The sequence below is a fragment of the Trachemys scripta genome, chromosome 15, assembly GCF_013100865.1.
Source record: "Trachemys scripta elegans isolate TJP31775 chromosome 15, CAS_Tse_1.0, whole genome shotgun sequence".
Classification (NCBI taxonomy): Eukaryota; Metazoa; Chordata; order Testudines; family Emydidae; genus Trachemys; species Trachemys scripta.
Window position 1 is genome coordinate 5373664 of NC_048312.1, and position 24599 is coordinate 5398262.

General features: G+C 44.8%; 1 protein-coding gene across 1 annotated transcript in view; it reads left to right on the forward strand.

The window, feature by feature from the left end:
- The window catches only part of TMEM116 (transmembrane protein 116), a 29829-nt gene extending 11805 nt beyond the window's left edge, over window positions 1-18024 (forward strand). The window contains exons 5-11 of the mRNA XM_034791437.1: window positions 201-305; window positions 11547-11596; window positions 12437-12520; window positions 12608-12746; window positions 14000-14144; window positions 14281-14354; window positions 17401-18024. Of these exons, the coding sequence (XP_034647328.1) occupies window positions 201-305; window positions 11547-11596; window positions 12437-12520; window positions 12608-12746; window positions 14000-14144; window positions 14281-14354; window positions 17401-17601 (798 nt within the window). The 3' untranslated portion in view covers window positions 17602-18024. The remainder of the gene's footprint in view (window positions 1-200; window positions 306-11546; window positions 11597-12436; window positions 12521-12607; window positions 12747-13999; window positions 14145-14280; window positions 14355-17400) is intronic.
- Window positions 18025-24599: the final 6575 nt, after the last annotated feature.

Here is a 24599-nt window from a genome sequence, read left to right on the forward strand (position 1 = left end):
TGATCAGCACTATGATAGTTGAGCACCTCCTGAGTGCTTTTATATTTCACCTTGAACTCTCTCAGGTCTCGTTTTTATAGCGTGTCCAGTGTAGTTTTGTCACGTGCTCTGGGTTCATTGGAGATGAAAGGAGCTAAGCTGCTATAGAAAGCGCAAATGATTACTGATGGAATAAAATACGGCCTGTTTTTATTTTTCAGATCTTTTATGTAGCCTCTTTTCTGTACACTGTCAACTATACCTGGCATCTGTACGTGGATTTAAAGGTGAAATACAATCAGAACCTGTACAGCATGTCCCCTCTGGTGAGTGCCATCTTGGCAGTTTTTCATATTATTATATGTTAAGAACTAACACTGTGCTCGGTGCTGTACAAGCATAAATATAACGGCAATTCTCGCCATAAGGAGCTCACAATCTAAGGCCCTGATCCTGCAGCTGATTCTGTGTGGGTTGGTGCTTGTGCCCATGCAGAGCCATTGAAGTCAACAGGGGCTACTTGTGGATCTGCTTTTGTGTTCTGATTGTAGGACTAGGCCTGAAAGTCCAAAACAGAGAAGACAAGTTGCACAGTAAGTCTCAGGAGGAAAGAATAACTGGGAGGGCCAGATCTCTTAAAGTCAGTGGAACTCCACTATTGACACCACCTGAGCATCTGGCCCTGAGTGGTTTATTATTGTCACTAACCCACTTCTGGTGGACACTGCAGAAGAAACAAATCTCAAGGAGGGATTTGCAGGAAAAGGATGTGGCTTGACAAGCCAGAATTGTGGGGAGGCAGTCCGGGCATGAGCAGCATGGAAAAAGGCTCAAAGATGGACCTTAATGCCTTTGTGTTTCAGTTTCCACAGCTCTAAAATGGGGATAATACTTACTGAGTATCTCACAGGAGTGTGGTCAAGCTCCATTCATGAATGTCTGTGAAGTGCTTTAAGAGTGTCAGGTGAGCGGTGCGATGGAAGTGAGCTGGCATTTAAAGTACTATTCATACTTGGAGCAGGACAGATTAGCTCTGTGGAGAAGGGGTCCCTACTATCGTCATTAGCCTTTAAAAATGGCTCTTCAAGATCAAGTGTAATCTTTGGGAGCGAAGGAACAAGGACACAGTCCTCAGAAAAACACACTTTGAGTACAGGCTAAACAAACACTTCACACACCCTGTGACCAAACTCAATCTTTTCAGAGCAGTTTCCTTGTTGGTCGCACCTGACTAAACTCTGAGCAGCTTCTATCTCTCTGAGAATTCCTCTTGACGTATTGCTGCAGAACAACAGGCTCTTTATACACGTATACAGCTCATCCCAATGAACACACTGGCTAAATTTCTGCATATCATTCCTCTTCCCAATCGAGACGTCACAAAGACGTCACCCTGCACATCATAGAGTTAAATTCCTCAGATGGCTCCCGTTCTGCATGTCTGTTGGGGAGCAGCAGACTTGATAGATTAAAATGCACTTTTGAGAACTTCCATTCTTAGATTTTAGATCAGCTCACAAGGGCGATATTTTCCTTTCTTCACTAGTCCCTACTTTCAGATCCAAATTTCTTTTCAGATTTTTTATTTCTAATAATGAGCCGCCCAAACTCTGGGGTGTGTGAAACTTAGTTCTGAGTGTTGTGACTTGAGACCATCTCTAGTCCTTCTGTGCTTAGCTGTCACATCTCTCTTTATTTGGGATTTAGGGCTCAATCCACGTGGACAACTCTGGCCTCACTAATACTAATAAACCATCTTAACCTAAGGGCCTCTTTTGCCTAAAAACCCCAAGAGCTCCATCTTGTCCCTTCTTCCCTGTCTACATGCATCTGGAAAAGACAGACTCAGAGGATGTGACATATCCAGGGCACAATCTGGACTGATGAACAGCTGTGTCACCTCAGCTCTCTGACCTGGGGTGCCTTTTGCACTACTTGGCTGTGGTAGCTACCACTCCTGGTCTGCTCACACAGCCTCCAGGATGTAAATTATTCCCAGTGATATTGTGAGTGCTGCAGCCAGCCACTCTTGATTTACAGTGCAGAGCGATGCAAGTGAATTCCCAGTCCCAGGCTTTCCCCAGAAATGTACGTCTGGTAGTGCCCAGCTCCCTCCTGGACATTATTAATAGAAAATGATATGCACAAACCCTGTTATCCCAAATGGAGTTTCCCAGACACTTCAGTTCAAACACACTGGTTTAAATAAAACAATAGAACAAGTTTTTATTAACTGCAAAAAGAGAGATTTTTAAGTGAATACAAGTAATGAGGCATAAAAGTCAGAATTGGTTACAGGAAAAATACAAGTGAAATGCAGCTAATGCCTAACTTAACAAATAAGAATGAATTCAAAGTGAAGTCTCCCCCAGCACACGTTTCAGCAGTCCTACTGGCTGAACTTCCTTCAGTCAGGATCCCTCCCCCAGTCCAATGCTGCTTCCTTTGTTCATCGGCTGTTGTGGATGCCATGGGCAGAGAGAAAGGGAGACACCATTTGACCTTTTTACACCTGGCTGAGGTGTCATCTTGTCCTTTGTCTCTGGGGAGCTGGTTTGGCTGCTCCACAGACTTGGTACCTTTCTTAGTAACACCATACAGTGAAATCCTATAACTTTACATACAGTGTGCCACGCATACTTTATCAGGACAATATTGGCCAGCAAGTTACGAGTTTCCCAGTAATACCTCACAAGGCACACTTGCACAAATATAATTATAATAGGGTGCAAGGGGTGAATACAGGGGTACAGACAGTCACACCTCCCCCCTAACAGAGCTGCAAGAGGGTTAGCCCCTGGAGGCAGCAGGTCAGGGGCATCTTTCCTGGACAGGGCATCTGCCACCATGTTTTCCTTAACCTTTATATGCACAATTTCCATATCAAATTCTTGCTGTATAAGGCTTCAGCGTAGATGCTTGGAATTTGAACTTTTAGTTTTGTTTAACCAGATTAATAGTGAATGATCTGTTAGGACCCTGAACTTTCTGTTAAAAAAGATAGGGCCTTAATTGCTTGACTGCCCACACTATGGCATAGCATTCCTTTCCTAAGACCGAATAATTCTGTTCAGTGAGTGTCCATTTTTTGCTTAAGAAGGCAACTGGGTGCTTCTTATTCTCCCGTTTACATCAGCACAGCACCTAGCCCAGTGGTCACCAACAGGTCGATTGTGATCTCCAGCGGCAGTGCAGTGTGGCTGCCTAAGGCTACCCTGCCCCCCACACCGCTCCCGGAAGCGGCCACTGCAGCCCCGTGGCCCCAGGGGTGCGGGGGGAAAGGGGTCGCCCTCCGCATGCGCTGCTCCTGCCTGCAAGCACCGCACCTGCAGCTCCCATTGGCTGGGAGAGCTGTGGGGGCGGTGCTTGCAGAGAGGGGCAGCGCGTGGAGCCACATGCCCCCCGCTTTCCCCATCCCAAGGGCCTCAGGGGTGTGTTGGCCCCCTCCGGGAGTGGTGTGGGGGCGGGGTAGGCAGGGAGCCTGCCTTAGCCTCGCTGCACCCGTTGCCAACCGGGAGCCACTGGAGGTAAGTGCTGCCCCGTGGGAGGCTGCACCCCAACCCCCATCTCTGAGCCCCCTTCCGGAGCCATTACCCCATACCCCCTCCTGCACCCCAAGCCTTGAATCCCCTCCCAGAACCAGCACCCCATATGCCCTCCTACACCCCAACACTGTGCCCCAGCCCGGAGTCCCCTCCTGCACCTAACCTCCCTCCTAGAGCTTGCACCCCAGCAAGCAGGTGCTTGGGGCGGCCAACGGAGAGGGGCGGCATGTCCGGCTCTTCTGCGGCAATTCGGCGGCGGGTCCCTCACTCCCTCTGGGAGCGAAGGACCCGCCGCCGAATTGCCGCCGAAGACTGAAGTGGCGGCGGTAGAGCAGATCGCGATCGCGGCTTTTTCCCCCCACACACACACTTTTTTTCTTTTTGCTGCTTGGGGCGGCAAAAATCCTGGAGCTGGCCCTGCCCCCAACCCCCTGCCCCAGGCTCAGCCCAGAGCTCCCTCTCAAACTGCGAACCCCTCAGCCCCTCCCAAACCCCAACCCCTTGCCCCAGCCCAGTGAAAGTGAATGAGGGTAGGGGAGAGTGAGCAATGGAGATGGGGGGGATGGAGTGAGCAGGACAGGGCTTTGGGGAAAGGGCGGGGCCTCAGGGAAGGGGTGGGGTAGATCCTGAGTTGTCCTTAGATTCAAAAAGTGATCTTGGACGTAAAAAAGTCGGAGACCACTGACCTAGACAAATGCCTAATGCATCTGCACATGGTTCAAACATTTTGTCAAAATCTGGACTAGCTAGAACAGACTTTTCAGACCAGCTTTTCTTTACCTTATCAAATCCTTCCTGGCATGCCTTCGTCCAAATGACCTTGTTGGGTTTAGTCTTTTTACATAGATCAGTGCTTGCAGATACAAAGTCACTGAACCCGCACACAAACCTTCTGTAATAGTTTACTAGACCTATGAAAGATTGGCCCTGTTTCTTGGTAGAGACACAGGGCCTATTTACAATGGCTTCAACTTTTAAGGGATCCGGATATTTGACCTCCCTTTTCCCAGCATCCCAAAAAAGGGACTTTGGCTGCTCCAATTTTACACGTGGAGGCTTTTATGGGTAGGCCTGCCTCTTTGAGTTTTGACAGCACAATTTCCAAGTGTTTTTTGTGATCAGCCCAAGGGTTGCTAAACTGCGGTGTTATCCAGCTATGCCCTTGCAAAGTTCTTCACCGAGAAGTCTGAAGGAATGCCTAACATAGTGAATACTAATGGGAAGGGGGTAGGTTTAGCGGATAAAATAAAAAAAGAACAAGTTAAAAATCACTTAGAAAAGTTAGATGCTTGCAAGTCACCCGGGCCTGATGAAATGCATCCGAGAATACTCAAGGAGCTAATAGAGGAGGTATCTGAGCCTCTAGCTATTATCTTTGGAAAGTCATGGGAGACGGGAGAGATTCCAGAAGACTGGAAAAGGGCAAATATAGTGCCCATCTATAAAAAGGGAAATAAAAACAACCCAGAAAACTACAGACCAGTTAGTTTAACTTCTGTGCCAGGGAAGATAATGGAGCAAGTAATTAAGGAAATCATCTGCAAACACTTGGAAGGTGGTAAGGTGATAGGGAACAGCCAGCATGGATTTGTGAAGAATAAATCATGTCAAACCAATCTGATAGCTTTCTTTGATAGGATAACGAGCCTTGTGGATAAGGGTGAAGCGGTGGATGTGGTATACCTAGACTTTAGTAAGGCATTTGATACGGTCTCGCATGATATTCTTATCGATAAACTAGGCAAATACAAATTAGATGGGGCTACTATAAGGTGGGTGCATAACTGGCTGGATAACCGTACTCAGAGAGTTGTTATTAATGGTTCCCAATCCTGCTGGAAAGGCGTAACGAGTGGGGTACCGCAGGGGTCTGTTTTGGGACCGGCTCTGTTCAATATCTTCATCAACGACTTAGATATTGACATAGAAAGTACGCTTATTAAGTTTGCGGATGATACCAAACTGGGAGGGATTGCAACTACTTTGGAGGACAGGGTCATAATTCAAAATGATCTGGACAAATTGGAGAAATGGTCTGAGTTAAACAGGATGAAGTTTAACAAAGACAAATGCAAAGTGCTCCACTTAGGAAGGAAAAATCAATTTCACACATACAGAATGGGAAGAGACTGTCTAGGAAGAAGTACGGCAGAAAGGGATCTAGGGGTTATAGTGGACCACAAGCTAAATATGAGTCAACAGTGTGATGCTGTTGCAAAAAAAGCAAACATGATTCTGGGATGTATTAACAGGTGTGTTGTGAGCAAGACACGAGAAGTCATTCTTCCGCTCTACTCTGCTCTGGTTAGGCCTCAGCTGGAGTATTGTGTCCAGTTCTGGGCGCCGCATTTTAAAAAAGATGTGGAGAAATTGGAAAGGGTCCAAAGAAGAGCAACAAGAATGATTAAAGGTCTTGAGAACATGACCTATGAAGGAAGGCTGAAAGAACTGGGTTTGTTTAGTTTGGAAAAGAGAAGACTGAGAGAGGACATGATAGCAGTTTTCAGGTATCTAAAAGGGTGTCATAAGGAGGAGGGAGAGAACTTGTTCACCTTAGCCTCTAAGGATAGAACCAGAAACAATGGGTTTAAACTGCAGCAAGGGAGGTCTAGGTTGGACATTAGGAAAAAGTTCCTAACTGTCAGGGTGGTTAAACACTGGAACAAATTGCCTAGGGAGGTTGTGGAATCTCCGTCTCTGGAGATATTTAAGAGTAGGTTAGATAAATGTCTATCAGGGATGGTCTAGACAGTATTTGGTCCTGCCATGCGGGCAGGGGACTGGACTTGATGACCTCTCGAGGTCCCTTCCAGTCCTATAATCTATGAAAAAAAAAGTTCTGTAAACCGTTTAACACATGGCTGATCAGCCTCAGACAGGTGGTTCCAGCATTAATTGAACCAAACGGTACCATTGTGAACTCATAGACTCCTATATCAGTGATGAAAGCAGATTTTTTTTCTGTGCATCCGTATCTAAAGGAATCTGCCAAAAATCATGACTCAGCTATTTAGCTTTGCTTAAAATGTCCAGCATATCATCAGTTCTAGGCGTGGGATATTCATCCGGTACTGTGACCGCATTGTTACAGTGCTGCTTTTCTTAGGGAGGAAGATCACAGGTGATGCTCAAGAACTGTCAGACTCTTTAATTACTCATAGGTCTAACATGCTTTATATTTCTGCACAACTTTGTTCTTTGCATCTTGCCAGTGGCCCTGTAGGGTCTGCTGTGAGGTGGCTGTGGTCCTTTGGTGATGATCTTGTGAGTTAGCAAGTGTGTCTTCCCTGGCTTGTTAGAAAACACTTCTTTTTGTTTTTGCAGCACTGCCAACACCTCTGCCTTTTCAGCTGGTGTTAATGCACTGCAGATATCAATGCTTTCCAGATCTGAGTCAGTTTGGCAGTCAGCCATCAGATTAATGAGGTTGCCTCAGTTTCCCCTACTCTGCAGCAGATCATGTTTACCAGGGCTTCCATATTGTGATAGGCTTTAAGTCTGTTTACATGTACTAGTTGTAGGACAGCATCACCATGAGGCTTTTTAACATATGAATCTTCATTTACTACTTCTGTCACCTCAAAGGGCCCTTCCCAAGAATTTTGCATTTTGTACTTTTTCACAAGACTTAATACCAACACAAAGTCTCCTATATCAAAGGAGTGTTTACAAGTATTTTTATCATAACACACTTTTTGTTTGGATTGCCTGTCGTTGAGGTTAGTTTGAATAATACTCGTCACGTCTTTTAACTCCTTTCTGAGCCTTTGTACATATTCAGTTACTGTCTCTTCCTTTACCTCAGTGTCCCCTTCCCAGGAGTCTCTGATGAGATCTAGGGGTCCCCTCACCTTCCTTCCATATTGGAGATCAAATAGGGAGAACCCCTTTAATTCTTGAGGTACCTCCCTATAAGCAAACAGCAAAAATGGTAATAATTCATCCTAATTTTGAACCCATTTGTATACATTCCCAGCATGGATTTTAGGGTCCCACTGGTTTCTGGGTGATATGAGGCAGCTTTTAGTTGTTTCATCCCACATCATTTCCATAGCTCACTGAATAGCTGAGACATGAAATATGTCCCATGGTCAGATAAAATCTCTTTAGGGAAACCCACTCTGCTAAGAATAGTGAAAAGGGCTCTTGCTACAGATTCTGCCTCAGTGTTAGACAGAGCTACTGCTTCAGGATATCTAGTGGCAAAATCCACCATCACCAAGATATATTTATTCCCTCTGCAGATAGGACATGGCATAGGGCTAGGGTTGCTATCCCTCCAGGATTGTCCTGAAGTCTCCAGGACTTAAAGATTAACTTTAAATTAAAGATTATGTCATGTGATGAAATCTCCAGGATTTCGTCCAGCCGAAGTTGGCAACCCTACATAGGGCCCACAATGTCCATTGCTATCCTCAGAAATGCCTCTTGTATTACAGGCAAGGCATATAGAGGAAATTTCTGGGGTCCTGCAGGTCTTTACCTTTTTTGAATTAATTCACAAGACCTGCAGTAATTCCTCACATCATTCTGTATTCCTGGCCAGAACAATTTTTTCTTTAACCTGTCATAGGTTCTCTGTGCTCCAAAGTGACCAGAAAAAGGATAGTAATGTGCTAACAACATTAATTCCTCATGGTACTGGGTGTGCACAGTCAACAGGGATATTACCCAGCACTCCTACAGTCAAATCACCTTCTAAACCTTCCCATTCGACTTGCACCTTAGCTAAAGGTACAGGAATCTTATGTCCACCCACTGCCAGAAGCTCCACCTTTTGGTTATGTAACATGTCTGTCTTTTGGAGCATGCTTTCCTTGACCAGAGCAATCTGTGCACCAGTGTCTCTCCACCAGATGCAAGACTCTTGCATCTGAAGAAGTGAGGTTCTTACCCACGAAAGCTTATGCTCCCAATACTTCTGTTAGTCTTAAAGGTGCCACAGGACCCTCTGTTGCTTTTTACAGATTCAGACTAACACAGCTACCCCTCTGATACTATGCACTCTATGTCATTCACGCTGGCAACCTTGATAAATTCCATATCTACCCCTCTGGGTCAGCCCTCACAAAACTCATTGTATAACCTGTGAGTGCCTCTGGCACTCCTGTGTTAAGAACAGCTGCATTAACATGGGTTGGATGGGGCTTAGTGTCTTTTAGCTCAGGGCACTGATTTCTCAGGTGCTCAGTGGAGTTACACTGGAAACACCTTTTTGGACCCTCCCACTTCACAGGAGTTTTGTGATGGGGATTTGCAGGGGGGCAACAATTCTGGGGGGAGTGGGAGGGGGGGAGGCTGAGGGCATAGGCCCCCAACCACCCTCCTTTTTTGCAGGGGTAAAACAGGATCCCCCTTTACACTGGATTTGGGCCCCTCCTTCTGTGGTTTGTGCTCATTGGATATCTAGGTTCATACAAATGCATCAGCCACATTAGCCATTTCTAAGGGTACGTCTTCACTACTACACAGCTTATAAGCAAATTCACTATGCTTTTTTTTCACTATGCCCTTTTTCAGATTTCTAAAATTCAACCTATACACTTCAGGAGTAATTTGAAATCTATGCAAAACAGCTTTCCTAAATTCAGAGTATTTCGAAGCTTGCTGAATTGGCATTTCATTAAAGACATTTAAAGCTTTACCAGACAGTTTTGCAATTAGTGTGGGGCCTTTCTTGTCCTCAGGAATATTATGAACCTCGCATAGCATTTCAAAAGTGGTGAGATAACCTGAGGGCCTCTTTTGCCCACAGACCCCAACAGCTCCATCTTGTCCCTTTTTCCCTGCCTACATGCGTCTGGAAAAGACAGACTCAGGGGATGTGACATTCCCAGGGCACAATCTGGATGGATGAACAGCTGAGTCACCTCAGTTCTCTAATCTGTGGTGCCTTGTACACTACTAGTGTAGACAAAGCCTCAGTAACACCATACAGTGAAATCTTATAACTTTACATACAATGTTGCCACACATATTTTATCAGGATGTTATAGACCAGTGAGTTATGAGTTTTCCAATGATAACGCACAAGGCATACTTGCACAAAGATTATTATAATAGTGTGCAAGGGGTGAATACAGGGACACAGACTGTCACGGGGGAAGAGGAAGGAGTGATACCAGTTAAATTCCTGATCTTAAAGGGGAAAGCATGCTGTGTGCTAATGTATTCATGGCTATGTGCCTCAGTTTTCCCAGCTATAAAATGGGAATGATGATCCATGACTGCAGCACAGGATTGTGTTGTATTTTTGCAGAGTGGGATAATTCTACCCTTTCCTAAAGGCAAATTGGTGCCAGCGCCCACAATACATCTCCCAGCCAGCAGAGTCTCCAACAGGCAGAATGGTTTGTGCTTCTCTTCAGAGCTTCATTACACTTCTGCAGGACTGGGCCAAGTTATGCTGCACAAAATAAATAAGCTACATGCAAAGATCTCATCAAAAGTCTGTTACTTTTCCAGTTTGCTTCTGAAAACTGGAATCCTCTCGCTTTGGAGGAGAAGCCATTCAATAAATTGGTGGAAGAAGCAGCTGCAATCCCCCAGGTTCATTTCCATTGCATCGTGCACTCCCCCGTGCATTGTGCACCCTTCAGTTTGACTCAATAAAAAGTTCTTTGCCATGAGCCCACACTGGAAAAATACCTCCACATCTTGTAAGTGTGGCCAAAGAAAGGTGTGACCTAGTGATCTGAACACAGTTCTGAGAGCCAGGAGCGGCTGATTTCAAATAGTTACCTACCTCTGGTATGGTCTGATATGGAGATTAATGAATGTTTAAAGCATTTTGATCTTATAAAGTTCTCTAAGTCTTATTATTTATAACTCCCTTCTGTTTTGGGCAAGTACCCAGTCATGGAAATAAAGGGGAATTTGGTTCAGAGTATGTTGAGTATTAAAAACTGACTCATTCCCCAAAGGAGGAAAATGTTAGTCCACATACAATGAGCAGCTCTAATTTGTTTTCTGGCCCTTTTCATGGATTCTCACACTAATATTTATTACAGCATCTCGTAAACATATACTCATAGCTGTCTCTGGAACACCAGAGTCTCATAGGCTTCCCAAGGAAGAGAGCCTCGAGACTAAACATGCATCCATGTTTCTTGTCCTTTCCTTAATGTGACATGATAAATTGACAAATGAGGAACAAATCTTCAGGTGGCAGGAAAGTCACGTGTTGGTAAGTCGGTGAAAGTTGGTCGAGCAAAATTCCCGTTGATTTCACTGGGGCCATGATGTAGTTCAGGGAATGAGTATTCGATGATGTGGTTTACATGCCAGCAGGATGAAAGGCTGGGCCTGTAGCAGGAGAAAACAACTAAGACAGGAGATGTAGGAAGCTTTAAAATAAAGCACCCCTCAGCTCTGTCATACACGCACCTGATTGTGGTTTTTCCTGGTGCAATCCTGCCTTCCATTTCTCCCCTTCAATTTACGCTCACTGATACAATTGATGCCCATTTACAGCTGTGTAATTTAACCCATTATTTATGTCACTGACCTCAGAATTTGGCCCATTTTCTCTGTAACATTTTTCAGAGCAGTCAGAGTTCTCTGACAGCCACACAGTCGTATCCCCCTCCTCGGGTGGCTTTTCTGGAGGAAAATGACTACATGAGAATCATTCCTGGAGAGGAGTGCAGCAGTTTCTGGGAGGGACTAGTGCTCTCAGCAAGCCAAAATTTTGACCTTTGAATTTACACTAGTAATCTGGGTACTTTCCCTCCAGTAATCCCTCAAGACTAGGGTTGCTAACCCTCCAGGATTGTCCTGGAGTCTCCAAGAATTATAAATTAATCTTTAATTAAAGATTATGTCATGTGATGAAACATCCAGGAATATGTCCATACAAAATTGGCAACCTTACTCAAGACTGGCATTGTATCCCTACTGAGAATTCGTGCACTGAGCTATTCAGAATTCCTGTTTCGATGAGCCTGGCTGAAATGTAACTAAATGATGGTTGCACTGAAATATAAGCAATGATCATTTAACTAAGCGTTTTCATCTTTACAGGTTTTAGATCATGCAAATCGCATTGGCCGAATAGCAACAATTTTGTCCAGGTAGGCCTTAGTTCTCTCTGACAGTGTTAGATGTTTATCATAAACTTGAGTGTTTTAGACCCAAACTATTCTTTATTTAGAAACGAATCTTATTCAAACTTGACTGTGTTTCCTGTAACTTGATAATCATGGTATTCTGGGCTTATAAAACTCAAAGAGCCAGATTCTCAGCTACAAATTGTTTGATCTCCATTCATGTTAGCTATAATGACTCAGACTGCAATGAGCCAACTTTTACAAGCACATGAGAGAGTGTGTGCGTGGGTATATATATATATACACATCTTCTCTCCAGTGCATGGAATCAGGACTTTGCTCACCAGTGTGTCATTGGCCTCATGCTGCCAACAGCTAATGGAGATTCCCCCTTCGGAGGATCAAGGTCGTATTTTCACTGTCACCATGGAGTTCAAGTGGCCATGATATGCGACATGGTGACAGTCACTAAACCTGGGGTTGCCACGAATTTGTTCCTGTTGTCCCTTACCTATCTAACAAGGATGAATGAATGGTTCTAAAGTTCTTTGAGGACATAAAGCATTATTGATACTAACAGTAGTATGTTGAGATGATCATGTTCTTTTGAGATGGTCAATAATAGAATCTGAAAACCCATTGAGACCAATTCTGCTCTCAGCTAACCAGGTACAATTCCTTCCATTACCCGTGGCCCATTCTTTATGCCACACAGAAGCTATAGGCTATAACACTCGAGTGCTAGAAAAATACTGTTTCAGGCTGTTCTCCATAAAAAGCAAAACGACCTTTCAATAGAGACAGAAGAGAGGGCAAGTATAGGAGGGCAGTTGTAACTGAGCTATTGTCCTTTTTCCCCCTCAGCGTCATCCCTTTCTTATTAATGGTTCCTGTGTTTTGTTTGGGCAACAGCAATGATTGCTACCAGAACTTCAGCCAGAACAACGGGTAAGCTGCAACCCACCTCTGAGAGCACCCTGCTTCCTCTGAGACTGATGAAAGTAAACACTCAGGCTGTCCCCTTTCTGACTGCAGGTGTCTCCTGATGCACACAGAAACGGCCATGCTCACTGGCCAACTGCAAACCCATGGTGTCTCTGTTTGTTCTGTGATATATTTCTATGGCGTTGGAGTCTTCCTGGTCTCCTTCCTGATCAGCTTCATAGCCATTATGGTAAGAAATATTGTCCTTGTCCATCAAACAGTGAGTTGCAAGAATGATAGTGACTGACATTTATACAGAGATGGTCCCTTAGCCACTTTAAAATCACTGATGGACCATATCAGTAGTCCCTAGATTCACCCCCTTGAATAGAGGAACCTGGGCACTGCCACTTTTCCTCTTTGTGCCTCAGTTTCTCCATCTATAAAATGGGATAGTGATACTGACCTCCTTTGTAAAGCGCTTTGAGATCTGCCAGTGAAAGGCTCTATATAAGAACTAGGCATTGTTGTTTTTATTATTTTGGGCCAGGCCTTTGCTTCACCAGGTCCGAATTATAAAGGCATTTTCTTTTCCTTTCTCCTGTTCTCCTCTGAGGCTGGGTAGTATTGCTTCCCTCTCTGGGTAGTTATAAACTAATGTTGGTTTTTGTGTGTGATGTGCCTAGATGCCAGGGTGAGGGGCAGAATATAAATTATTAAAATAAATGCATGTTTTATTTAGTTTGTGTGGGACTGTCCCTTTCCCACTGAATATCTGTAGAAGTTCCACCCAAAAAAACATAGCCCTCTGTGGGCACATGAATTATTCCACCCACCTCTGAAATGCCCCTTCCTCTGAAGTGGAAGGCAGCAACTATTTAACAACACACAACAACATTATACAACAGTATAAGGCAGGAAGTGAAGAAGAATATTGAATCCAACTGATAATACAGGCAGAATGTATGATTTAGAATTGAGTCAGGATACCAGGGTTAACACATGTCCCAGAGGATATTTAATGACTGCAAGTGGTCAGGACTTCAATCTTGCATCTCATACAAAAGAGGGATAATTTGTTTTAAAACATGTTAAGAGTGATTCATTGTTTCCTGGAGTCCAGCTATCTTATCTGCTGCTACACTAGCTAGAATACAAATCATAATTGGAATCAACTCTCATGCATTAAAACATAAATCAACCACAACTTCTCTCATAGATGAGTTATGACATTAATTGTCCATTATATTGTCTTCAGAAGTGTGTTCCTGGCCACTGCTGATGGCAGGATACCAGACTAAATGGACCCTTGCTCTGATCTGCCACTGCAGGGTCTATTTTCCAGATATTTCTTAGATTAAATAAGTACCACATGAAGAACAACCAATGAACGGTATACTAGTGCTTTGAGGCACTAGATGAATACTTCTTAAATCAGCCAGTACATGAGACACAATGAATCATACAGTTGCATTTAAGTAATCAATGCATTTTCTTTTCTAGGTTCTTCTCATCCAAGCCCGAGCTTTGTACAAAAGGTTCATAAACTCAACAGGATTCCTGGGTGATCAACAGTGGGCAATGATAAAAATAGTGGAACAACAAGTGGTTTTCTACCCTATCGCTTTCTTCTGTTGTTGGGGCCCAGGTTAGTAGAGAGCTAGGTTACTTCTGCCAGGTTCTAAACCTCGTGTTCTGGCCACTAGGCATAGGGAGAGAGGTAGTAATAGTAACTGGAAAGAATGAAGGCTAAAGCAATATCATTTTATCAATCCCTTTCACAGCCGTCCTCCTTGGAATAGTGAAGTTGACTGTTTCAGTGAACAGCAGAATCTGCATGGCTCTTTATATCCTACAGGTAAAACCCTCCAGGCTGAAATCTCTTATTAGAACTTGTCTTCTCTTCTATGTCAGTCATCAGGGCCGGCTCTAGGCACCAGCAAAGCAAGCAGTTGCTTGGGGCGGCAGATTTGCAAGGGGCGCAAGAATCCAGCAAGGGAGCTAAGAACCAACAGGGGCCCCTGGGAACTGTAGTTCCTTGGTTAGCTCCTTGCCTATAGACCCAGTCCTGGAGCAGGGAAAGAACTACATTTCCCAGCATTCCCTTGGCCACTAGCAACAGGAAGGGGTGTGGGAAAGGTGTATGGAACTGAAATCTGCAGCTTGCTGTGAATGGTAGGAACAGAGCCAGCTCTAGGTTTTTTGCTGCCCCCCCCCCCCTCCCGCCCCCCCCCCCCCCCCCCCCCCCCCCCCCCCCCCCGCACTCCCTGCTGCCCCAGCTCTGGCCCCCACCTGCACTCCCCTGCTGCCCCAGCTCTGGGCTCTTTCCCCCACATCCCGGCCCCCCCCGCTCTGGCCCCCCCCCGCCCCCCCCGCCCCCCCCGCCCCGGGCCCCCCCCCCCCCCCCCCCCGCACCTCCTGCCACCCCAGCTCTGGGCTCTTCCCCAAAGAAGGAATTGGGGGGACTAAATGGACGGTGCACCTCTCTATCTGAAGCCTAGCAAGGGAGGTATGTGGATCCCACTAGAATTTAAAATGAAAAGTAAGGGAGGGGAGGCTCTGGACCTGGGCAGCTTTAGATACAGCACCAGGCACTTAGGAGGATTTCCACTTCTGAGCCATGGAAGCAGAAATTAACTTTTCCTCTCCAGATATAGCTCATATTCAGAAAGGGAATCTAGCACCTGCCTTCCAGGTTTGAACACCTCAAAATTCAGGAGTGCTCAAGCTCAATTTGGGCAGCTGTTACTTCATGTCCCCCAAATCAAATATACTGATCCACTGTAACTTGCTGTAGAAAAAGTAGAATAAATTGAGCAAGAAATGCTTCCCAGTGGTTATTAGGACTGGAATTGCTATTTTCAACAGCCATTGCTTTTTTTTTTTTTTTTTTAGTTTTAGTTTTATTTGTTTAAAAGAAAGACCGTGATAGTGCATTCCCCATCGAAACAAAGAATGGAACAAAAGAATAATAAAGGCACCTCAACTTTTCCTCATTTATGTAGGACAGTCTTATAATGTGCATCCAGATATCCTCCAGTCACACAAGCTGAAAATTGTTCCACTTTACTGCAGTTCTGTAACCAGATGGGAACCAATCCTGTCTGTGTTCTGTGCACATCCAAAATTCCTGCTGAATGACCCGCCCTGGGAGCGAGTTACCAGTGACCGAGGGCTGGGGCAGCAGGAGGGTGCAGTTGGGAGGGAGAGAGCCCAGGGCTGGGGTGGGGGGCAGCCAAAAATTTTTTTGCTTGGGGCAGCAAAAAACTTAGAGCCGGCCCTGTCAGTCATGTGAGCTTTTGGTTGGTTCTGTATTCCAACAGGAAACGTACAGTCTGCTTCCACCCACACAGACAGTGCCCAGATGAGCTTGTGTCTGATTTACGGATGGAATTGAGGAAGGGTCTTTGTAGTTGTCCTTATGTTTGTTTTCTACATGCTTTTTAAGGTCAGAAGAACGAAAATAAGTAAGAGCTAGTCGCCTCTATTAGGAGCCCTATTAGGGCCTCTAGGTGCTGGAAACACTGTGAGAAGATCAGATCTTATGCTATTCTGGTCCATAAATGGAGTCCTAAGGCATTAAAAACCCAGGGGGAATAGGTCAAATGCAGACCCTGAGATAAAGAACTTTATTTGGATCCCCTTAAATACTGCTGTTTGGGTTTCTACAGAACCTGAATGCATAACCTTGGTTTGTGACCCTGTTAACCAGGAGTTTTCTCTTGATGCCACTGAAGCTGCAGTTAGCTGTGGGCACTAAAAGATTCCTAAATTCATCTGTCACACTGGGATGTAGACAGATCCAAAACTCAAAGAAAAACGGAGGCACAGTTTTATGAACAGACAAAGGTGCAAACTGTTGAATCTCTTAGGGCCAGATATTGATTAGCTTACATTTCTGTAGTGCTTTTCTTCCCCTTAGGACTCCCCAAAGCATTTCGCAAACTTCACTCCGATACACAAACTATACCCAGGGATCATTTCCCCTCCCACTGAATGGCAGCTGCCCCTGAGGTAGAACCCAGCAGCTGTCTCCTAGCCCAGAACATCACCAAACTGCAGTTGAGACCAGGAAGACATGAAGAATCCTGTCTCCAACTGAAAGAGCAGAGAAAATGCAGCGAGACAAAATGATTACCCTGACATTTGGCCAGGACATCAGACACATTTAACAATCATCCTTTTGTGAAAAGAACCAGTGGGGGTTTTATAACCATGAGTGGTCAGGGCCTTGGTTTGGCATCTCAAAAGATAGCAACTCCAGGAGCACAGCATTCCCCTCGCACCACACAGGGGTCAATACTGCCTCAGAGGGAAGAGGGCCAGCTCCTGAATCATAAATATCATTTTCTGCAGCAGCCTGTGGTTTCCTCATCTAAGCACCGAACAAACTCGATTCCACGGAGTTTGGTGAGAGCTCAAAGTGGAACGGCTACAGACAGATTTTGAAACTGGCCTCGACCCTGGCACATAAACTCCAGGGTGGCTGCCAACAAGCATCTGCTGTGGAATGGAGCTTCTACCTACCTGTTTGTGCCCACACAGGTAGTGGGCACAGTCTTTGAGGGCACTTTGAAAACAGGACAGGTGGAAGGATCCTGCACAGATTCCAAAAGGTCGTGTCCGTGTGCTGAAGCACACTTAAAGCTTGATCCGAAGCCCGCTCAAGTCAGTGGGAGTTCTGATTCATTCCAATTTCAAGGAAATACTGCTTTCCCTTGGAAATGTATCCTTCTATGGGTTAACTGAATCCAGTAACAGAACTGCAGCTCTGAGTCTAGTACAGACCCTGGCCCAGTGGGCATGGTGAAACCTAGGGATTAGATGTGCAGGAAGCTGCATAGGGCAGGGTTATATCCTATGCTGTGTGGAAAGGGAGATTTACGCTCTGGGTTCTCTCCTAGGCTCTAACAGCAGCTTCCCAGGGGCTCCTAAACTGCATCGTTTATGGGTGGACCCAGCACATGTTCCGCTGCATGAAACGCAATGCTTGCCGTGACATTGACACGCAGACGCCTCTCTTACGTTCCCAGAAGAAGTACTATGCCAGCACGTTCCCCACCAGCACCCAGGCAGCAGCTGTAGCCACATCCACGGTGTTGTGAGAATTCTCTGCCCAGAAGGAATGGGCAGCATGTTGCCTTGCAACCCTGGCCCGGTCCCGTCTGTGAGACGTCAGCCAGAGCTATTCTGCTGATTTTCTTGTTCGGAACTGTTTTGTCAGTAACACCTGCAGAGTTAGGCTGGGAAAGCCTGAGTACATCTAGCTGGAGATCAGCTGTTTCACGGAAGATCATTATTTATTTTATAGTTTTTTATGACTTTGTAATGGATTATTTTACCTTTGTAAGCCATTTAGTGCAGTCTTTTTCTTATGGAAACATCTCCAGGATTTGCTGGGAATTGTACATCAGAGATCCTTTACAGCTCCTTAAAGACCTTTCCCATAAGGGTAGATGACCAGGGGATATTTGTCTTTCCTCAGTGATGATCAGATATTTGTAATTACAATTGAACAATAAAGCCAAGGTGACTATTTATAACTCATGCTCTTCTACCTCCATGCAATAATGCAAACAAGTCCAACACTGGCAGCTAAATGCCAGTCACACTTTCAGGTTAAAAATCACTGTGCCCTGTAAACCCACTGAAGTTACATCATGTTTTTATAAACTATATTTCTTTGCTTTAAATTAACACAGACATTACTCTGAAAACAGAATTTAATTTTCATCATTGATGCCGTTTGTTTGCTTTTTGTGCTTCACTCGGCTTTGAGAATGAACAAACTAAATTGTTTAATTTCTGCTCCAAAGACCAAATCATGCTCAGCTGACAGTGCTTAAATGAGGAACCCCATGTAAGTCAAGAGGGCTCTTTGCATGAGTAAGGTGAGCAGGATTTGGCCTGTAGTCCATTTGTAATAGTGACATGTAGCACTTCTACAGAGCATCATGTCTTCAAACATCTTACAGACATTAGCTAATTATTCCCAAAACACCCCGGGAGCAGGGCGGCTGGAACAATTTGTACAGTGGGGGAACTGGGAGCCAATGAACCAAACTGTAAACCCTGGATATGATGGAAACCCCTTCAAGCCAGGGGATGCTACAGCACCCCTAGTTCCTGCCCCTGTGAGGTAAGTTCTATTATCTCCATTTTACAGATGGTGACCTGAGGACAAGCATGTTTAGGGGATGGGGATGTGGGACTGGGTAGAGACCCTCCCTTCCAGGGAAAACTGGCATAGACAATTGTGGGAGTGAGGTGGCTGTGAGTGATTGGCTATCAAATGCCCGACTCCTACTGCATTAGGCAAACGCCACTCTGGAACAGGAATAGACTATTGGCCACAGAAGTCTCAAGCCTCATTGGCTGAGGGAAGCACCATCACTCCAAACCGAGGCCCAGGGGTTGGCTACAGACCACCTGGGAGATTCTGGACAAATGAGCAGACAGGGCAGGGCTGGAAAGCAGGACTGCACGCAGCTGGAGGGGATTTTGGTTTTGGAGAGAGAAATCAAGAGCTGCTATGGCCATTGCAGAGAGGGAGCAATGTAGACCGCACAGCCTGGAGCCAACAGGACAGCTGAGACCAGTTGGCAGGACCCCACCATTCTGAGTGTACAACGCACCCCAGCTCCAGAGTGCCAGGCAGGTAGGACTGACTGAAGGGGGCCATGGATCAGTTCAAAACAGGGAGCAAGTGCTTACCTAGGAGGGTATAGGGGGGATGTATGATATGTGCTGTACCAAGGGGAAAAGGAGCTTGTGTAACTCCTGCTGGAGATCTTTCCCTGGGGTTACTCCTGGCACTGTCTGAGCTAGATACAAGGATTGGTCTGTAGTTAAGTGGAGTACTTGGTCCAGAGGTCTAACAATCCTCTAGGGAAAAGGGTTGGTACTTGTGCAGAGGTATGTGGATGGGGACCCAGGACCGCCTTCCCCAACTGTGAGAACGTCCCTCCCAACAGTACTATTGTTCCCATTTTATAGATGGTGAAACTGAGTCACAGAGACGTTTAAGGGTCTTGCATTAACACAAAGCTCCAGTGTTGAGGCTTAGAATGCTGCAGGGAAAATTAAAAAAGAAGTTCATGGATTTAAAAAAAAAAAATCCAAATTTTTTTTTTTTAGATTAGATATTTTAAATCCATTTATTCTCAGAGCAGTTCTATTCGTTCTGACAGTGTGCCTGTAGAGCTGGGGACAAGCTTCATTAGTTATGGATCAGTCCTGCAGGGAGTACAGACTTTGAACCAAAGGGAGAGAGAAATTTAAGACTCAGTTAAACAGGTCACAGTAGGAGTTTCACAGAAACCTTTCCACCAGAACACTAGTTGAGTTGAGGCTACCTTCTGCCAAGGTGCTCACAACTAAGAGGAATGGGAGCAGATTATGGCACAGACAGAACATGCTACTGATCTACAGTAGCTGCTCTGTCTCTCATAAACCAAGATCAAACCTGTACTTTCAATCCTGATGACTTTATTAAGGAAAATGAAAGAGAAAGAACACATGTAAGCTCCATCACAAACGAAGTACTCTCAGCCTGGAGATGCAGGCTAGAGAGACTTAGCAAACAAAACTGCCACATCGCCTTACAATGACATAGCTGCAGATGCCACAGGAATGAAAGCTGATTTCTCTGTTTTCATTAGCAGTGAAGTTAAACAGATCTGGGCAGCTACAAGGGGCAAACCTCCAAAATCACGCATGCCCCTGGCCTGTGTTGTCTCTTGCCGTTGTATCCCATGTCTTGTCTCACTAAGTTCTATAACAAATACATTGATGTAGAGTCTGGTTCCTTTGGTGACTGTAATGTGATCATTCGTTATACAGCCCCAGGGGTGCACGTGGTGCTTTACAGACAGATAAGTTAGCCCCTACTTTCAGAAGCTCTTAGTCTAGAAGCTAAATTCTTAGGTTCCCACTGAGGGGGTGGGAATTCTATTCCCTGGGAGCTTTTCCCAAGTAAGGACCTCAGGATTTGGCCCCAGGTTACCTGGGATGTAGATTCTCAGAAAACTCTGAGCTAGGCTCAGTTCTGTTTGCAGGATTCACCACTGGAGTAAGGCCAGTTGTTAGGAGGACACGAATGACAGTCAGTGCCAGTGCTGACAGGTCTTCACGCTCCCCCAAATGCCATCATTGGCACTCACTGTCTGTCCTTCTCAGCATCTGTGCTCGGGTCTGGAGTGGACATCAGACTATGATTCATTTTAACCACAGGAGAAAAGCCATCATTGAACTGGACCATTTCCAGACCAAGAAACTCCAAATCTTCCTGCATGTAGTGATGCTAACCACTGGATGGCTGGCATTTGCCACGTTATCATCCTAATAAATGTTTAGCAGGAGGTGCATTAAAACAGTGGATACAAGCTAACAGGAATCAGTAAGTACACATATAAGGCTAACATTTCATCCCTAATTTGTACTATCCCTTAAGAGGGAGAAAAGACTTTTGAGAACTGTGAATTTCTTGTTTTTTTCCCCCCAAAATCTGTAGTAAATCCAGAGTTAACTATGACTTCATAGTTCTGTTAGTCTTAAAGGTGCCACAGGACCCTCTGTTGCTTTTTACAGATTCAGAGTAACACGGATACCCCTCTGATACTATGACTTCACTGTTATCCATATGCTGAACTTTACTGCAACAGTGGGATATGTAGCTAGGTTCTTACGCTGTCCCATCATTGTTACCTTAGCACCTCTTTTTCCTACACATTTCACTTCCACACTCACAGGCCCCTTCTATTTGGGCTAAAGGAGAATCACCCTTCACTGGCAGCAATATAGCACCAATGAGACACAGGTGAGCAGTTCTGATTCTATCCAGTATGGGGCAGTGCAGCACAAACATACACACACAAGCTATGTCATTGCTGTGTTATTTATATAGTAGCAGGACTTTTTACATTCAAAACACTGTACAAACTAACTAATATATCCTCATAACATCCTGAAGGGTAGGGAAGTCTAGCCTCCAATTTATAGATGTGGAAACTGAGACACAGAGTAGCTAAGAGACGTGTCCAAGGCAATGCCACAAGTCAATGTCAGGATTGGAGCACAGGCGCTCTTGGCTCCAGGTCTGTGCTCTATGCACTAGACCGCACCAGCTCCAATGGTTAGTCTAGGGGTGGAAGGTTTCTGACTTTCTTTTAACTATGTGGTAGTTAACTGGCACTGGCAATTCATAAAGATGCAAATAGACAGACAATGCTTGGTTCCAAGCCAAATTTCCACAAATTATAGCGGAGAAAACATGGTTTTAGTTAAAGCAAATGCCTGACTTGTCAGATCCAAACGACCTTGAGTCAACTTTCTTGGCTTTTTCACTATACCCAGAATCCACTGTTCTTCGGCAGTCACTCCAGCTACTCTTCCTGCCCCAGAGAAAATTCCAGTGGGCTCCATTAGAATCCTTCAGCTGATTTCTGCTGGTGACTGTCAAAAGGCAAGTAGCCCCCAAACCAAGACCCCTCTCTAGCAACTGGGTGCACATTGGCAGGCCGCTGCACATCCACAGGTTATTCCGCGGCAGCATTGGAGCCTTAGTTGCCAGCTGGAGAAAGCTGAAAAAAATTCAACTGCTCACCTAGTATATTTGGTGGGAGCAGAAGCTTTGTAGCATCCTCCAAAACAAAGCATTGCATTGTGGGACGGAGTTAGGACCAGCTGAACGCATGCAGCTGTAGCACTTGAATGACCATATTGCTGATGTACTAGTTCAACCTAGACTTCAGCTAAAGGCCTTGTCTTTGGTGTTGTTCCCAACCATTATTGCTAATGCTTGTAAAACACCTCGGATGGCTATTGGATGAGGTTACAAGAAATTTTGAAGGGTGCTATCACATAGCACAAAGCCAGGGGCCAGCTAAAGGCCCCGCTTTGCTCGATTCTGGAGCACTGAAATACTGACAGACCTCTGTAGTATGATAGGAAATTCAGGCTCCTAAACTGGGAAGAAGAAAAGTGTTTTGGCCTTTGCCTCTGAAACACCTGCTGCAATGGAATGTTTCAAACAGCATTTTTTCTTCTTCTTCCATGTCTGGTTGAAGGTGAACAGTCTACAACATATGACTGAGGATAAAGAGGGCCTGAGACTATAGCTTCATGAGTCCCCTGTAGGGAAGGACATTAGGGTTTGCAGACTCTTTCACGTATCTACAAAAGTTTTATCAGTTGCAGTGTGTAAATAGAGACTGGTCTCCCTTAAAGAGATGGCAGCATCACCTTGAGTTGTTGAAACTGGAATAAACTAGGCAGTGGAGAAATATACTGTAGGATGCAATCCTGTACTGATTGGGATTGGCCTAGATGGGACATCAGATGGATTTTATTATTGTTAGAAATTATTTTATGGCACCCACTAGCATAAAGGGTGCTTCCCAGAAAGTCAGATTCCTGCCCCAAGGAGTTTATAATCTAACTGATGGACAAACCAGATTCTAGTGACTGGCTTACGTCTAACTGGAGAGATGAGGGATGGCTTTTCTGTCATTAACATCTATGATTCTCTGATAATCGTTTTGGATCTCTTCTGATTTTGCTGGTTCATTCGTTTCATGCTCTAGGCTTGTGGGCTGGATGGCTGTTTTGTATTAAAACTTGTTTTAATACCATCTTCACCAGAGAGCTGTATGTTGTGAAGTGCACATTCTACAACACATCATTGTTAATTAATACTAAAAGAGTATTCTACAATACATTGTTAATTAATACTAAAAAAGAGTATTTTTGGCACACCCACATTCTGTGTTAGAAACGTATCACCCCCACGTTCTGTGTTAGAAATGTATCACACCATCAGTCACAGGGCAGTCAAGAATCATTCTGAATACAATACCTTCCACACATCAAAAAGGTCTTACATTTAATTGGGTAATTTATTGCTAATATATCATTACTCTTTATTCAGTGGAGTTACTCTGGGTTTGAGCACTACTGTAATAGTTACACCATTGTTCCTTGTACGCTAGTTAAGTAGTTCTCTTTGAATGGTTTCAAAGCTTCAGTCACTGAGGGCCAGGTTTTCAAAGGTATTTAGGAGCCTAAAGCTACATATAGATGCCTAATGAAATATGCAAAAGCACCTGAACAGGTTAGGTGTCTGGGGCGGAATGCTACATTCAGCCACTAGGTGGCGCAGTATGTAACAATCTCTGCAATCGGGCACTGTCATCTCCTCCTTGTACAGGGCAAACTCCTGTCAAATGTTATTGATGTCTCAGATTTCATTGCTAGCAAACATTTAATATTCAGAGTGGATGCATCCTTTTTTGGGTGGGCTTGTGTGAGGGGTTTTCCTCCCCCCCACCTCTTCAATCAGAAATGAATCATTCCCACTGTGATCACATAGCTATGCATGGTGCTAGCCCTAGGATTTCGGTAAGGAAGAGCATGATGATTCTTTGGGGGTAGTCCCAGAACATAGGTTCCCTTGTATATGAAAAGGGGTTGAGGGTACCTTCATGCCGTGACCAGCCTCCCACTGAAGGAGATGCACAGCGTAGCTGTTAAGGCTGGAGGAAATGGATAGATGACAAAATTTAAAAGGGATTTCAAGGCTACTTCTCCAAATAAGTTAGGGCCTGAGGGCAGCAGCCATTGGAGGGTTTCTGTATGTGTGGGTGAATTTTACCATTTACACAGTAGAGCTCTTTACCAAGAGTGATACGAGGTCTGAAAAACCTGCCATACGGTGAGACGAAAGCAGCTCAGTTTATTTAGTTTATCCAAGAGAAGGTTAATAGGTGACTTGATCATGGACTATACGAAATTGCAAAAGGAGAAGGTTTCTGCGAGTAGAAAGCACTTAAGCAGACAATGTTAAAAGAAGATCAAATGGCTGGAAGTTGAAGAGAGACAAGAGCAGAGAAATAACTGCACTGTTATATTTTGCATCTTAATTAACCATTGGAATAACTTATCTAGGGATGTCACAATTTCCACATCACTTGACGCCTATAAATCTTAACTGGATGTCTTTTTAAAAGGCACTCTGTAGCTCAAACAAGTTAGGACTTTATGCAGAATCATTTGGAGAAATTCACTGGTGTGGGTTATGCAGCAGGTCAGACTATATGATTACAGT